The following is an 18,575-nucleotide window of genomic DNA, read 5'->3' as shown; positions in this document are numbered from 1 at the left end:
CATTGCTATACTCCTAGGAATGCAATTAGGGTTCACCAAGTACTGTTGTTTTTTGTGTCTGTGGGACAGTCGGGATAGAAAATCTCACTATAAAAAAATGAACTGGCCTACACGAGACCTAAACCCTAATGAGAAAAATGTAGTTTACGAGCCTCTTGTAGATCCTAAGGATGTTCTCCTTCTCCCATTACATATTAAGTTGGGACTAATGAAAAACTTTGTGAAGGCCATGGACCAGGAAGGACAAGCTTTAAAGTACTTGGGAGCAAAGTTTCCCAGGTTGAGTGATGCTAAAGTCAAGGAAGGCATCTTTATTGGGCCTCAAATCCGTGAAATCGTAAATGATCCTGCTTTTGACATGATTTTAACAGGAAATGAAAAAAGAGCCTGGGAAGCCTTTAAGGGGGTTGTACATGGGTTTTTAGGTAACAAAAGAAATGATAACTTCACAGCATTGGTTAAAGAGCTTCTTCAAGCTTACCACCAACTTGGATGCAACATGTCCTTAAAAATTCATTTTCATCACTCTCATTTTAATTTCTTCCCACAAAACTGTGAAGCTGTGAGTGACGAACATGGAGAAAGATTCCATCAAGACATTGCCTTAATGGAACAGAGATATCAGGGCCGTTGGAATGAAGCAATGCTTGCAGACTTCTGCTGGTCTGTGTGTAGGGATGCTCCAGAAGTGTTTTATAAAAGACAAGCTAAACGACAGCGATCTTACAATGAATCGGATGGACTTAATTGAAATTTAGTGGTACAAACTTCTTTTATTTGTCAAAACACTAAGAATAATGTTTTTTTTTATTAATTCTGTACTTAAAATATTCTAAAAGAAACATAACAATATTGTTTTATGTACTTTCACTTTTTATGTACTTTCACTTTTCACGTATAGTATAACTACTCTTTAAGATTAAGTACTGTGTATCTCAAAAACCAGAGCTAATAAAAATTTTTCTATTATATTCGTTTTTATCACCCCAAAATTAGTAGAAATTGACTAATTTAGTGTAGGAAACATTCAAAAAATATTTTTTTGTTGTGTTGTGAATTCTTCTGCGGTGTATTGCTTATCTCCCACGTACAATTTGCTTCCTTTCATGTAACTTTTTTTACTTGTCGTTTTTCTACAGTGATGCAATCCTCTTTTCAATACCTCATTTTCTTCTCTTTGTTGCTCAGTGAGATCGTTTGCTATTGCGATTCCGGTATTCTTCAGCTTTGAAGAGTTTTGTAGTATATTTATCTTTTTTGTCAGTGACAATAGTTCAACATTCAAAGGTGCTTCGTTATGTTTGCCTAGAGAGTATGTATCACTTATATCGTTTTCTGTTAATGTGACACCAAGCAAATTCTTGATTAGCTCACAAAGAAAGGAAATACTTCTCTCGCTGGGTGGTTATTTAGGCCATATAGGATTATTTTTTTTCCTATTGTTTATTTCCAGGGTTCCGATTCTATCCTTCAGGATTTCATTCTCTCTTTCAACTTCACTCACTCGTTTTTTTATTGTTTCTATATTTAATAGAATTCGAGCTTCAGATGTTTCGATTTGGTTCTTCACTTCTATTTTACTCAATTCAATTTTTTCCAAAATATGGGCTAGGAGTTCCTTGTTATCCATTCTCTAGTTGTATATTATTTCGTGTCCATAGAACTCCATTACGGATTTTTTGTGAAAGTTTTTTTTCTCGGGAGAGGTTTCAAACACGTCCGCCCTCAACGAAATTTCAACTACTAAATGGGGGGAGAATGTTGGAATTATTCATGATATTATTTTGATGTTAATATTTTCTCTCCCTGTATGAATAATTTTGTTTTATGATCTGTTTGGTAACTATTGTATCCAGTTGTTCAGTTGTTAAAATATAAATAAAAAGTCATTACGAGAAAAGTCAAAACCTATTTTTGAAACGATCAAATAATAAGAATCCATCTCATTTACAACAACTACTAATACATCTCAACTACTACTTACTACATTATTGGATAAGCATTTCAGCCCCATTACCTCTTTTCATACGGAACGAATAAAATTCTATTGTACCAGGCGAGAAGAAAATGAATCTGTTATGGATTTTGCGACTAAATTGAAGTGTTTGGCTGGAAATGCCCAAATTCGTATCGAGTTTCAAACAGTATTGAGGGACATTTTTCTGGTAGGAGTTGGAAAAGGTCTCATTTAAGATAGACTCAAAGAAGAAAAAGATAATCTTACGTTCGAGAGATCCCTAGAAATTGCATTATGTAAAGAGCAAAGCCAGAACGAATCGGAGCTTTCACTTGTGACTCAAGTAAAATTAGAACCCAACAAAACCAAGCCAGGGAAAAGCAGTACATGGACCAATAAAAGACGCTTTTGCAATGTTTGTGGTAGGCAAGTATGCAATTTTCGTGATTATGTGTGCAACAAATGCGAAAAAAAGTGTCATTTAGCTCAAACGTGTCATAAAACTCAAAACATAAAATTTGTCGGGATTTGTCAGTGACAATGAGGAAGATTTCTTTCATATGCATAATAAAAAAATTGCTATTGATGAAAACCCTACGCAGAGCTTATATGATCGTATGAAAATCGAATAAAACTACTTTGTATTTTTCGAAGACGCCGAACATCTGTTGTAAAGCTGGTCAATAAATGCAATCACAGTGGGCCAGACTTGAAAGTGCCAGAGACTTGCAAAGGCTGTGTTCCAAGTTTTTAGGCAATAAAAGTCTGCTGAAACTTCTGTACGTCAAGAAGAGTACGTCGACCACGCCACTGAAGATGACTGCCGCAGTAGCAGTTGGAACGTTTGGAGATTGTGACCAAAGAAGACCACGGCAAAACCCAGAAACCAACCAAAATATTGACGTCAGCCGTGAAAGCCTACATTTTGGAGTTGTATAGTTGGGTATAATCGGCGTAGTGATGAATTTTGCACGTCTGTATTTATTAATGGAAATCACTGTAGAGGGCGAAAAAAGTGGTCCCAATTCAAAATTCTGTGGAACTTCGACCAGTTAAGTAGATTGTTCACCATCCAGAATGACACTTTTCGCGTCCATTCCGATGAATAACTGTCTAAAAGAGATACCGCTCTTCGAGAAAAACTGAAAAATTGAAGTTTTTCACACAAGATATACAAATCTACTATGTCAAGAGCCTTGCTGTAGTCAAGCAGAATAAGACAAGTGCTTTTTTTTCATCGCATGACTTGAAAATATCAGTGATAAAGGTCAGTGCTGTCGTTGTACTGAATTGTGAGTGAAGCCATTATTGCACGTCCATGTTTTTGAATTTTTGAGAATATAATTTCAATTCGTCATCATGAGCTCTTATCAGTGATGAAGAATATTGTGATTCATTTCACCCAATTTCATTTTTCTCAAATATATCTTCATTTCCTCTCTTCAGTTGGTAAGAAATATTACTACAATGAAGTCACATATTTTTTTATCCTTTCGACGTGTATGTATAATAATTGCACACTATCAGTTATGCTGGTTTTTTGTTTATCGCTGAATAGGATAAGCATGTATGTATGTATGGCTGAATGTTAAAATATAATATGTAATTTGGATTCAATTCGAGTGAACTCCTTATGTTGTGAAGTAGTGTCTGTTTATCAAACTCCAGGAAACGCACAATTATTATCAAGAATATTGTATTGATGAATAAGTGGATATTTGAAGGGGTGTGCCATCCCGTTTGAGGTATATTAGTGAAATTTAAATTTAAATCAGCGCGAGGGTGATAGATAAACTGAATTAAAAAAGAATCCGCCTTTCAAAGGAATATTACGAATTCCTCTTGTTTTTCAATCAGATATTTTCAAATAATTTTATTTTCAATATTATCTCAAAATGTTCCATTATATGAATCTATAATAAAACACCCTCAGGTTGGTTTCGACAAATTTCATAATTTCATTAAATTTTTCATAAAAATAAATGGGATTATCCACTATTAACTTTCTGAAAATAAAACATTTGTTTCGTCGAATTTGATTTTGTCTCTTCTTTTAGGAGAGTATTAGGTTAGTGCAGAGCAGTATTTGATTATTGTTACATAACTTTCCTGGGGTATTTTGTTTCGCGTTGAAGATATCGAAAAAAGTTATTCGGAGAAGTTGCATAGAAATCAATTTTGATACCACATACGGAATTTCAGTACAAAATTCGGATTTTGAACTTTTGTAATTTCTATATTCAAGGCTATCTCTCCATACTACAAGGAACTGGCCAATTGACTTTGTCACATTGCTTGGATTCTTTCACAAGAGAAGAAACTCTGGATGGAGATGAAAAATCAACGAGTTCGAGGTGAAAGGAAAAAAGAAAATGTAAAAAGTCCCTATCAATCTAAAAGATTCCCCGTATTCCAGTAATTCATTTGAATATATTATCTCCAGCGGAAAGATTAGGAGACAAACTGAATGTTGCCATTTACTTTTCTTCAGAACGATTAGATATGAACAATTATGCAGCAGATAATATGGCTCGATGTCGTTATAATCTATATGCACTTTCGAATCACAGTGAAAATACTTATAACGGGCATTACACAGCATATTACAGATACCCATATAGTGGCCCGTGTCGTGAATACAACGATTTACACATGTCCCCAGTGATAAGGCATATGGCCTCTTTTATGAACAGGAGGGAAGAAAGCAGCACCTTTGAGGTGATTTTGTTTCTCTTCTTTCTTTCTTTTATAAACCTAATTCTCTGACTTGAAAAAAATCTGTTTTTTCGTTAACCAGCGGTCGCACCCCTACGAACAACAACCCTCAGAAGTCGAAACTTCTGCGAGCTAAGGACTAATGAGGTCTTACCTTTTAACGTGTGATTCCCAACACGGAATTGATTTGAATTTCCTGATTGTGGTTAAACAATAAATAGTCTATAGTCTGACTCCACGTCGACACCAATTTATTTGAGTCTCTGAAGACTCTCACTTTACTGTCTATTAATAAACTTTTGAAAATTATCAATTTCTTACCTTTGTCGCAAGATCCATTTCGTCAGGTTTTTCATTGCTAAATTATTTTATTTCACCTGGGATGAGAGTTTTCGCCTTTTTTGGTGTATAACTTTCGGATTTGTGTTTCAAAAATGGTATTAATTTTGAGTAACGTTCTATATTAACGTCATTATTGATGAGAACTGTAATTCTTAACAATGTACAATAAAATGGATATTTCGAAATGAAATTTAGAAACATGCATCTCTCCCAACCACCTGCACAGTAGATTCTGGTACAGCTACTTCCCCATATAATACCACGCCAGATATTGAATTATATCTGACAGACATTTATACAAGATACCTCATAGAGGTTAGTCTCGCAGATTGTTTCTCGTTTATCCAGCAGTGGGTCCATGCTGTAATTATTCGAGTAAATCACCTACCGACCGGTTTCGAGGTATTGCCTCTCATTCCTACAAGAAAGATCCGGCCCAGATAGCAAAGTGCCTGGAACTCGATTGATGAAATCCCCGTTAAAGAGAAATATTGTTAACTAGTAACAGCTCTGTTTCGTGAACAAGCGGGAAAGAAATATCCCATGTACCAATACTCTAACAGGTATCTGAATGTGTCTGAAAACGGTATCAAGTAGAGATAGATTAGTACAAAAAAATTAATATTTTTAAATGAAATTTTTTAACATTAATTTCTCCTAATCACCTACACAGTAAGTTCTGGTAAATGCCTGCCAGAAAACAACTACTTCCCTGGCCAATGCCCTGCTGGATATTGATATTCGACAGACATTTATGCAAGATACCTCACAGAGGTATTAGAGGCCTCGCTAATGTTTCTCATTAATTCAGCAGCAGGACCATGCTGAAAATCGAGCAGATTACAGACTGGTTTCGAGATATTACCTCTCATCAGTGCAGGAAAGATCCAACCCGACAGCAAAGTGACTGGGTTGACAATAAAGTGTATTGGCTATTGTGTCCAAAGCAAATGTTCGGAAATATATGCTGGAAATACATTTTTCCAAATTGAATTCATATTCGCCATTTCATGAAAATTGGATATGAAGATTTATATTTTTTTTATTTATTTGATAACAGATGTATAGTCGTTATTTTCACCACATTAGGTACTAATTTCTGGAGGGGTACAGCCGTATTCACGTTCCGAATATATAAAACCTATATTTTTCAAAACGAGAATCGTCAGTTCAATGATTAAGTTTGACGTTTGAGAACAATTTTGGGTGAAGTAAATTCTTTGCGAATGAAAAGAAGTGAAACAACTGCAGAGTTATGAATTTGCTCATTCGTGATTGGCCTCAAGGTAGTGAGATTGGTTCAAAGTTGTGAGTTATAGGCCATTTTGGCTACTAACTGAACAGAAAACAGCCACATAATTGATGTTCTTTCAATAATTATAAATTAATTTTTTTTTTGTATATTTTGTAGGTAATATATCCATCTTCTCGTTTTGTTTATTTTTTCTTCCATATTGAGAAAACTGAAGAATTAACGACTCTAACCTACAGAAAAGAAATTCTTGAAAAATAGATAGAAAGATAAGAAATATTCAGTATGGAAACTTTTCATTAAAACTCACTGCATTGCTGCTGCATAAACAATTATTGGTTCTCAGGAATGATACTTTCAGACTGTAATTTTTTTCTTACTGGAACAACCCAACAATTCATTTTGTTTGTATTTTCATGAATAAGCATCATTTGATATTTTCAGGATGAATCTGCGAATGACCATATTTCTCTTGGTATGCTTAGGGTTTTCTTTAGCTGAGGTAAGTTGCTCGTGTATTTTTTATATATTTTGAATAGCTGATATATGCTGTATAACAATGGATACATCATTATAATCTGACAAGAAATATAATTCACTACTGAAAGCCAAAAGTAAAATTGGTAAAATTTTCTACCTATAAAATTATAGGTCCCATGGATTATTCATAATATAAAAATATTCTCTATGGAATGAAGTGTGTAGGAACATTAACTTCATATTTTGAAAAACGAATCATATGCAATGATATTATCAATTTCTGGAAGTATAAACAAGTAGTTAAATTAATTTCTGGTATTGGCAATCTACCAATTCTTTTCAAAAAAATGCCATTTCTGCTTGAAGAACTGCAATTTCCCAATTGAAATGTTTCATTTTTCTCTATATTAGTTGGAGCAGTTCTTTGTATCCGTCTAGCATTTGTATACATTGATTTCAACAACATCAACTCTATCATTCGTTGTGGATGCCAATACCAATAATTCACATGTTTTCAGTTGTGAACCTTTTTTGAATGATGTTTATTTTAGAAAATGTTTTGAATCAGTGAATCAAATTCTTGCTTTTTGTTGTTTATATTTGACAGTTACAGTTAGGTACAACAAATTACTTTGTATATAACATGTTACGTAGAATCAATATTGAATCTATACTTATGAATGCTTAATCATCATTCATCTCTGTTTCTTCGTACTGGTAAGTCCTAGGAAGCTAAAATATAGTATATAGGTGCTTCTTAGGTTTCAGAGGGCGATAATTAAGGATTTCCAAATATTCCAATTGAGGTGCCCCTGTGTGGGTGGAAGGGAAGCGTTTACATATGAAAATTACCTTTTCATCACTATTTCTCCCTAGCGCTTTATTTCCGGAGGCTGAAATTTTATATATAGGTTTGTTTTAAATATTTCAATTGGGGCGTCAGCCGCACCCATGAAATAAAATTATCTTTTCATGACTGTTTCTCCATGCCCTTAGATTTCCGGTGGGTGAATTTATATTTAGTATCAACATTGCACCTGTACGGAGCCGGGGCTGTTTGATAGTATTAATATAAGAGAATAACTGTGTAGTTTTACGTCAGAAATAGATCAACACTGAATTAGTATCTGCAAACATCTATCATGTATCCAGTAAAGAACCTTCCATATGCCTCGAATTTTCCAAGATGAATTTCCTTGATAATTTTTAAAAGGACAGTGATTATATATTTCAGATATCCAGGAATTTCATAAAATTTTTGGTCTTTGCAAAGAATAGTTCTTTGCGATGAAGTTTCTAACATTAAAGAGTTCTACCCCGACTGTCATAACTATGTGTTGGTATTTGCCTGGTGTTTTTCGTTTGTACAAATAAGGACGGAGTAAACTTCTTTCATGTCGAAGATTTTCGTGTCTAAATACAGTTAATTTTTTGGATAAATCATTTAAAGTTTATTTTCAATGGCTTTTTGTTAAGAACAAAACACAAGCACTACAGGAAAATCCTTAAGGCGCTCTCAGAGAGGTACCTGTGCGGAAGTAGCGATTCATATTGGATTTGAAACACTGGAGATTGAATGCATTTAGAGAAACGTTCTCAGGAAGTTTATTCCACATAAACAGCAACTTCATGGTAAGTTTGGGGCAGAGCTCCATACATGAGAACAATACTACAAAGAAGGTCTGATCTGAGTTTTATAGAGCTTGCTGAGGTGTGTACAGTTTTCTGGTTCGGAACAGGGTTTCAAGCTTCTGAAAAGCAGCCTTTGCAATACCAGCGAAATGAGTGTGCCAAGACATATTGGTGTCCATTTCAACACCCAACAAACCTATCGAAGCAGAAAACGGAATTATATGACCTGACATTATTATATTCGGTTCGGTGACATTTATCTTCTTGGAGAAAAACGATGCCTGGGTTTTTGTGGCATTGAATTGAACCTGGTTACTTTCACCCCAATTCGAAATCACTTCCAGATCCTCATTAAGATATGCAACCTCCTGCTGCTGGTGAAGGTGTGCCCCGTAGCTGATGTCCTGGAATCCAAATGACGAGGAATCCAATGACGAGGCAAGAGTGCTGTCGTCAGCAAAGCAATATATTGGATTTTTGGTTTTTTCCAATAAGTCGTTGATATATAATAAAAAAAAGGTTGGAGACTGTAGTGTACCCGAATTGTTTGAGATAAAAACTGTATATTTTTTGTATGCGCTGGGCCGTGACCTAAGGAGATAGCAGTTTAGTTCAGTTTGGGAAATTGAATGGAATGTATGAAAACCGTGTCTTATTGTTGAAAAACAGTGAAGTATATTACAGAAACAATATGGATCTATGGGGAACATTGATAGTGAAAGTATTCGAGATATATTCTACGACGGTCACTTGCAGGGAACGTTCTTCCAGGAACCTGAAGAGCCATAAAAAACATGATTCGACAAGTCATAGCATCGAAGTTTGGCCTGCAAACCCTCATGTGACACACGGTCAAAGGCCTTAGAATTATCAAGCGCAACAGCTCTTGATTTTCCATGTTTCTTGATTGTGTTATTCCAAATATGGGTGACATACGTTAGAAGGTCGCCTGTTGATGTTTGTTTCCGAAAGCCATATTGATGATTGTTGAAGATGTTGAAGCCTTCCAAATATTTGGGGTTATGGTGATTTACGACTTTCTTGATGAATTTTGATTTTGACTGGTAGCAAAGCGACTGGTCTAAAGTTATTTGGAAGATTTTTTTGCCCTTTTTGAGAATAGTCTGAACGCGAGCAATTTTCCAACAAGAAGGAAAAACCCCCTTCTTGTAAGATACTTTTGAAAGTGCAAAATACTGGTGCAAGTTCATTTGTGCAATTTTTAAGTACGATGACGGGCACTCCATCAGGGTCAGACGCCTTGTTGATATTGAACTGTTTCAAAATTCGTCTGAATAGACATTGTCAAAAATCAAATTCCTGCTTTGTAAACTCTAGTGTGGGAATAGTGAGTGGTGCCTCTCCCAGAAAATTGACTGTGGAGTGGGACGCAAATTGGTCAGCTAGTAGATTTGCTTTTTCTATAGCTGTTGTCCAATTGAACCATCCGCTTGTGCTAGTGGTGGAATTGTGGACTTTGTAAAGTTTCAACTGACAGCTTCAGCTACCGACCAGAAGGATCTAGGCCCGTTGGGATTGGCCAGCAGTTTATCCCTAATTATCTGATTATGAATTTATTTGCTTTCATTTATCCTGAGTTTGCAGCTGTTGCGAGCATTAACAAACCCAGTTCGGTTTTTGGCACTGAGATTTTTGCACCAATGCCGTTAGGCGAGATTTTTGGGAGCAACAGTTTGCTCGAAATTTTTGTTGAATCAAGGTTTGCCGTTAGAATGTCGTTTCATTGAAAAAGGAATATATACATCTATGGATGATAGAATAACTTCCGTGACTTCAGAAGCACAAGTTGATGGATCTTCATAACTGAAAGAAACATCTAGCCAGGGGAAATTTCCGAAATGGTTCCGAAGATCCTCCCATTCAGCTGATCTGTAATGCCAAACTTTGCGCAGCTTAGATTGTTCCCCAACATTCATCGATATTTGTTGTTGAATGTAGAATATCAAAATTAAAAATCGACATGTTTTAGATTTTTGTAAAACGACCTTTGGTTTTGGAAATATCGAATTTATTCGAATTGCAGTTTTCAATATAGAAGATATTTTGAAAACTTGATATTTTGACGAGAACTATTCGACTGACTTTCCCGCTTGATTCCACTAAGAAGATTCAAGCGGAAGTATGAGGCAAACTTCAACTACCCATCATTTGATGAACTATATAATTGGTCTTCCAAAAGGGCCTTCCGAGCTTTGACAATTGATAACGGCCATCTAGTTAAGGTAAAATTAGTTATCATTTATTCAGTATGTTTTGCCAAATCACCATGAATCGATATAGCATTTAACAACACGTGCAAATGATAAAATTGTTTCATCAAAATGGGTGTTCTGTTTGGGCAACATATCACGCACTTCGCCCATTTTACGGTCGTCATAATCGTCCTATCGAGAGGACTATTCGCAATGTGGTGGATGAATTTGAGACTACTGGTTCAATAAATGATCGACCGACACCAGTACATTCATGAAACGCAAGATCTGTCGCAAAAAATCGCCGCTGCCAGTGAAAGTGTGCAGTCGAATTTGCGTAGCTGGCAAGAACTCGGCCTTTCGCAGACCACAACTTGGCCAATTTTGCGTCGGAACTTGGGCCTAAACCCATACACTGAAGTAGTTAGCAACTGACCCTAATTTCCATCGAAAAATCCTCTTCAGCGATGATGCCCATTTCTGAATGAATGAGTATGTAAAAAACAAAATTGGAACGATACCAATCCACATGAGATCCAAGAGCGTCCAATGCATTTCGGAAAAGTCACTGTCTGGTGTGGATTTTGGACTACCGGCGTCATCGGATCATATTTCTTTGAGAACGACGTTGGCTAGACCATTACTGTTAACAGCGAGCACTATAGGTCGATGACTACCAACTTCTTTCGGCCTTAATTGGATTAACTGGACACCAACGACATGTGGTTTCAATAGGACGGCGCTACGTACCACACAGCTCATGCCCCATTGAATATCTACACGAGCGATTTGAGGCCATGGTCATCTCACGTGGAGGTGATGTGAAGTGGACATCGTGATCGTGCGATCTCGTGTGAGATTTTCTCAAGTCTCAGGTGTATGCGAATAAGTCACAAATCACAGCGGTCCTCAAAGCCAACATAACCCATGCCATCGGTCAAATTCAGCTTGATTTATGCGCCAACTTAGAAAAAAGCAAGCACAAAGAGTGACAAGTGGGCGGTTTGACATAGAAGGTTTGACGGTATTGATATTTTCCAATATTTTTTCAATTACAGGCTTCCTAAAACGAGGTCCAGTGTCAGTTCAGAAATAAAAACCTTCAACATCAGTCTTGTCTGTACTACAAGACCAAAGTTGTGTCAAGATACCGTCCAAAAACTCTCACAACTAGTTTCGTAACACCCAAAATTATCAGTTTCTGACATCTCATTGGTTCTCGAGTTGAAAAGATACGATCATACCACCTTTTGGTTTGGTGGTATATTGGTTCAGAAGAAATGAAAATAATCTTCGAATCATCTGCCTTTTGCAAATTCATAGAAATTACACTCTCAATACTTTCGTTCATATCAACAAATTAACAAGTACCAGTTGTTTTCAGGTAGTTTCCTGATGAAATTTGTTTTGATATTATATCATTTTTCATTAAATATTTATATGAAACAAAACAAGCTTGAGGATAACAAATTATTATACCACCGTTTTTGATACGGATTGTACTCGTATTAGGACTTATTATGAACATTACCTTAAATTAATTCCTACTAATCATAGTTTCAATATAATTTTTCAGTTCATCTACATCATTATGTTTTATTTTGTTTACCTTCATTTTCAAAAATCCCAAAAAATAAAAATCTAGAGGTGTCATGTCTGGTGATCGAGAAAGCCACTTAACAGGACGATTTGTAGCAATCCATCTGTTTCCAAAACAGTCTCGCAACATTCTTTGTACGCCACTGAAATTATGTGCTGGTGCTCCATCATGCCTAAAATAGATCATTTAAATCATATGACTTTATATCAAGGTAGTGACTAATAGCTTTACCTGAGTTTAGGTAAAAACTGAACTTTTATTGAACTTTCATATATTCTTCCCCAGTAATTATTATATTTCTAGGATGATATAGTCATTCAACTCTGGGAGAAGAAGGGAAGAATTCGTGGTCACGTTCTGAAAAGTGGAAAAGGATTGGACTACTATGCTTTTCAAAACATTCCGTATGCTGCACCACCCACTGGTCAAAATAGATTCAAGGTATGATATTAACCAAATTGAGATATTAATACAACCAAGGTTTCGGTTTTTACACCATTCTCAAGTATTGTAACACTACTGACCTAAGAGAAATATCGGAGTATATATATATCCGAGAGTAGGTAATAAGATATATACCTACATTCATTAGTACCAATTACATAAACTTCAAACTGTGATTAATTGCGTTGTCATTAATCACAGTTTGAAGTTTTTGTAGTTGGTACTAATGAATGTAGGTATATATCTTATTACCTACTCTCGTATATATATACTCCGATATTTCTCTTAGGTCAGTAGTGTTAGAATACTTGAGAATGGTGTAAAAACCGAAATCTTGGTCGTAATAATATCAATTATTTAATTGAAGATGAATTTCCACAAAATAAATAAGTCACCAATATCACAAAAAATATCAACCAAAACTATGTTTATGTTATTGTATTATCGGCCTTCTTTGGGTATTTCTACACAAATCTGTTTATTCGTTAAGGGTTCTATATTTTGTTCTAAACAGATTTGTGTAGGTCTCCACTTATGAATTTATAAAGATGACAACGCAATTAATCACAGTTTGAAGTTTTTGTAGTTTGTACTAATGAATGTAGGTATATATCTTATTACCTACTCTCGTATATATATACTCCGATATTTCTCTTAGGTCAGTAGTGTTAGAATACTTGAGAATGGTGTAAAAACCGAAACCTTGGTCGTAATAATATCAATTATTTAATTGAAGATGAATTTCCACAAAATAAATAAGTCACCAATATCAGAAAAAATATCAACCAAAACTATGTTTATGTTATTGTATTATCGGCCTTCTTTGGGTATTTCTATCTGCACCATCAAAACAATATGGAAATTGTAATGGAGAACAGAGAACAGATTGCTGAAAAAACCCAAAGAAAGTCGATAAAAACTTAGATTTCCCTCCACAAAAAATTACTTTTGTCCAATATTAGTGTTCTACTGTGAATTGAACGTTGCTTTATGAGGAAGATATATATTACAAACTCGTTCAATTTGTAGGTGACAAATCTTTTAATGAAAATTCATTATTCATTTAATCACACATTCATAATAAGTTCAGCCAAATACAGGAACTGTTTGGGTAGATTTATTTAAAAATCATATATTACCTGTAAAATTTCATCAGAGCATTTTCTCAGTACAATAAGAGGTGCAAATTACATTGGTAGTGGTTCTATGACACTTATTCGGAGTTGATCTAGTCTAGAAGACTGCAATTCTCTATCAGACAGGCCGCTTCTAACTGAAGCCTTGACTTTACGATCTTGCTCATCAATATTCTTTGATTATTTGAGCCAGTTCATTTTGTGGTTATTGAATTCGCCAAATGGGGGATTTCGCATTTGGAGTATTCACAAGTGTCACTTGGAGGCCATTAAACTTAACAATAAATCAAATGATTTTATGAAATGCTACGTTAAACCACAGGACGTCAAACTTATGAGGTTGGAAAGAGAGTCTACGTATCAAAATCAACAATCAAAATTTGATAAATGAGGTGTGTATGAGGTAATCATAGACGTTGTGTCCTTCTCAACAAAAATTAATAATTTGCAGCGAAACATGAACCCGGGGATATCCACAGGTCAAATTGACTCAGAAATATATTTGTCATATAAGTGCTTGAAAACATCTCAAAAAAAGAGGTTAAAAGTGTTACAAAATACACATTTCTCGAAAGGCGATTAGAACTTTGGCTAATAAGAAGACCTGATTTTTCTGTTTTCCTGGAAAATATAATTTGGACAGATGAAAGCACTTTTACGAATTGTGGGATATTCAACTGAAATAACGAACACATTTGGAGCATAAACAACCACAGGCAGTTACGAGAAATTCAACTTCAAGAGCGATTTAATATCAACGTGTGGGCAGGAATTTACAAAGACAGAATTTTGGGTCCTCATTTATTTGACGAAATTCTGAATGGAGGAACCTTTCACCAGTTTTTAATGTCAATTTTCGAAGACAATTTGGATGATCCACTTTTGGCTAACTATAACAACATCTGGTTTCAACATGATGGCGCTCCACCGCACACTACCAGACGAGTATCTAATTTTCTGACTGAAAGGTTTGGTGACAAATAGATAGGGAATAATGGTCCGTTGAGGTGGCCAGCAAGGTCTCCAGACTTGAGTGTTATGGATACATTCTTATGGGGTATACTGAAAAGAAGAGTTTATGGTCAAGAGGAATATCAAAATATTGAGGACCTTCAACACAGCATTGTTAGAGTTCGAAAGATTGAGGAAGAGGAAAATTGATTGTGTAGTGAATAATATTCGAAGAAGGACACAGTTGTGTTATCATGAACAAGGTCAGCATTTTGAGCATTTGCTGTCTTTATATTTTAGTTGATTATTGTTTATTGTTCAAAGTTTTACTTTCATTGAAAAGTACACAATGTCTAATTTTGATCTATCTATCAAATCACTTGTTGAAGCTACTGTGCTAGCGAAACATGTTATGATATATTTTTCAAATGGAGTTTGTGGAGTAAAGTTGCAGTAAATATACAAAAACGAAACTAAAATGACACGCTCAGATCACCCATACAATACTAGGAAAAAACTATCGCAAAAATGTTAAACTTCCGACCTTTACTGAGATTTCAAACTGATGTTATTCACTTGACCTGGATGTGACGTTTTTGCCTACCATTAATGTGTTATGTGCTATATGAATGTTTTTTGTTATTGTTTCTTGCGATTGTTTCTTCAGTGATGTCATTGTTTATTGTTCATTTATTCAGCTCTCCAGCACTACTCATTTGAACATTTTGTTTCCAAGATTGTGATTTTTGATGAATAAACATTATTATTATTATCAATCTGGAAAAGAAGAGGTAGCCTAAATATGGAAAATTGAGGGTGTTATTCGAAGCACTCATTTTGGTATCTGAATGAAATAGAATGGGAGGATTGATTGTTTGCAGATATTGATGCATCAAATACAAGATAATTGAGTGAGCCTCAAGTTACCATGAATTTATGGAAAAAGAACCCTGATGACTGTCGCAAATAGTTTTTTTAAGTGACTTCTACAAAAAGATACCTTTGAGTCAGACCTTATTCTGAGACTAGAACGATAGGACCCTAGGAGTGCTTTCCTAGAATTATTTTGCTGTTCTCACCCTCGGAGCACAAAATATACTGCAGAGTGATGAAACGAAAGTTATTTCAGAAGCAACTTCACCCTAAGCCAGTGAAAAAATATCGCATTAGTTATCGCAATTGACCAGCATTCAACCCACTGATTATCTATATAAAGATCTAATATATAAACTTCATTATTATTTATATGATTCAATCAGGTACCTATAGTTTGTAAGTAACTGAGTTAGTCGTTGATAGTCTGATCTGATCTATATAAGTTTTACTCTGTTCATTTTTCCAAATATTTTTTTGACAGTCATTTTTCAAATATTTCATTTCATAGAAATTCTGACTTTGATGCCATCACTGCTCTATTTAAGATGCGGGATTATTCATTTTTATATTCAATTGATGGAACAACGAGGTATTACTATTCAGTGATAATATGAATTATATACCCTTGAATCATCAAAATGAACAATATGTTCAGGCCAGTCTCAACTCCCTACACTGTAGGTTAATGTAGGATTATATCCGAGAGATTTCAGTGCAGGATTCTTCACTGAAGTTATTCTTGCATATGCTATTGGCGATAAAACTGCCGCAATAGATTTTCAACTATTGGAACACATTTGCATATCGGCTTCGGGCTATTTGGCAACTCGTTAGTGCAAGGTAGGTAGGTCTATATCATCAACATAAAGTCGATGATTTCCGATAATTGAAAACCGAATTCCTTCAGAGTATCATTCCTCGAACTAGGCTGAAGCAGACAGATTTGTCATTGTTCCAACCGCATATCTTAAATTTGCTCAATTCCTCGTATAGAGAAAAAAACTTCACATATATTCAGTGGGTATATTTGAAGACTGGCTATGAATCAAATCATCTGAAGGAAAAATTCGTTCATGCCAGTCTCAACTTCTACACTGTAGGTTAATGGACTGACACCTATGAGAAAACAACTACTTCCCTGGCTAATATCACGAAGGGCGTTGCATTGTATCCAACAGGTGTCATTCCTGCGCATTCCTGCGATTAAACTGCCGCAATATATTTTCCATTATTGGAACACACTTGCAGATATATACACATTTAATTTATTCATCCAATACTTTATCAGAATACAAGCTGCAACTAACAGTGGTCTCATTTGAGAATATGTTGGAACTCATGCTTTACTCTGTTATTTAGGAGCCTAAAGAACCTGATGATTGGGAAGGAATATTGAACACTACTGTGAATGAAAGGGTCTGTATGCAGAACAATGCGACAGCTTATACTAAGATACCCAATTCCATGGAAATATCTGAAGATTGTCTTTTTTTAAATGTATATACTCCGATGGTGAGTACATTTGTCATTTGAAGCAAATTCTTTCTGTAAGAGAGTTAGGAATACGTCTTAACAAGTTGTTCAAAAATATTATCAATTTCGTCCCACCTCACTGACTTTAGTAGAATACATAAAGAACCAAACTACGCCACATAATTCAATTTCAGTTTCATTCGAAGTAAAAAGTATGTTCTACAACATACCGTACAACGAGTGTGAGCCCCTCATTTTAGACATATTAGATCAAGCCAAAGTAGTCACTTCCTTTGAAGTTTCAACAGCTTTCGATGTGTGCCTAAACCAGAGCTACCTACAGTTCAACAAGAAATTTTATAAACAGGATTCAGGTTTGCCAATGGGCTCACTCCTCAGTCCACTTTCAGCAAACATATTTATGAACAGCTTGGAGACCACTATAGTAAATTCCGACCTGGGTAAAAAACATATTCATTTTTGGTACAGATATGTAGACGATATTCTCGCCTGTTTCAGAGGTACTACACGACAGCTGAACCAATTTATGACATTCATGAATAATCTTAATAGCAACATTCAGTTCACACTCGAAACAGAGATAGAGAAACAGACCTTAAACCTGACCATTATACACAATCAGAATAAATTTGAGTTCAATGTTTTCAGAAAACCTAGCTATACATACATTACCATCCCAAGCGATTCAATGTTACACAGAGCATTCTCACTGCCTTTGTCTGCTAATAATCTAGCTAGGGAAATTGATATAATTACACAGATAGGTCATAATAATGGTTTCAACGCAGATACTATCCAGAAGTTAGTCAGAAAACAAAGCCGTGAATTCACTTACAGATTAATATACCCTCAGGTCAAACAACCAGAAATCAAGAAATGGGTAACATATTTTGGAAAAATAACACAGATAATTGCGGGTTTCTTCAGAAAAAACAATGTGGAAGTGGCATTCAGACCACATGCCAGGTTATCTGATTGGAGAAATATGGAGTTTAAGTGTCCGGAGTGTAATAGTGTTCATGTGGGACAATGTGGTCGAAATTTCCAAAAACGGTATGCAGAACATGAAAGGTCCTTCAGACTAGGAAAAAGTGATTCGACGTTTTCAAACCATTCCTTGGCATGCAACCACAGGTTTCCGAATCTAAACGATACGGAAACTTTGCACTATGCAAGGAAGTGTTACAAACTCAATTATTTAGAATCATTGAAAATTTACAAGCATAAACATTGCGGGTGCAACCTGTTAAATGATCAAATGGATGCTGTTTATTCACTGGTTTTTGAATTGGCACATCCGCATCATAAACTGTAAATTCAGGTACTCAATCAAGCCAAGTACCTCTGTTAGTACCTACAGGGGTAGTATATAAGGGCTAATGTAATAAACCATTCTTAGTTCAATGCATAAGTTTGAAAATGTCCTTATAGGATGAAACTGCTGTAATGTTAGTTACAAATGGAAGTGGTAAAAAACATATAA

General features: G+C 35.3%; 1 protein-coding gene across 4 annotated transcripts in view; it reads left to right on the top strand.

Moving 5' to 3' along the window:
* Positions 1–1,921: 1,921 nt before the first annotated feature.
* Positions 1,922–18,575, top strand: part of LOC111512424 (juvenile hormone esterase) — a 90,793-nt gene continuing 74,139 nt past the window's right edge. The window contains exons 1-4 of one of the 4 annotated variants that reach the window (XM_074175330.1): positions 1,922–3,406; positions 6,711–6,768; positions 12,495–12,632; positions 16,958–17,110. In XM_074175330.1, coding sequence (XP_074031431.1) covers positions 6,712–6,768; positions 12,495–12,632; positions 16,958–17,110 — 348 coding nt within the window. In that variant the 5' untranslated portion in view covers positions 1,922–3,406; position 6,711. Of the gene's footprint in view, positions 3,407–3,519; positions 3,703–6,710; positions 6,769–12,494; positions 12,633–16,957; positions 17,111–18,575 lie in introns of those variants that run through there. The other 3 variants (XM_074175332.1, XM_074175329.1, XM_074175331.1) reach the window with 3 other exon arrangements.

The sequence above is a fragment of the Leptinotarsa decemlineata genome, unplaced genomic scaffold, assembly GCF_025532065.1.
Source record: "Leptinotarsa decemlineata unplaced genomic scaffold, Ldec_3_MD MMD2_tig00001019_RagTag_RagTag, whole genome shotgun sequence".
NCBI lineage: Eukaryota > Metazoa > Arthropoda > Insecta > Coleoptera > Chrysomelidae > Leptinotarsa > Leptinotarsa decemlineata.
The sequence above is the reverse complement of the archived record's forward strand: the minus strand, read 5'-3'. Positions and strand labels throughout refer to the sequence as shown.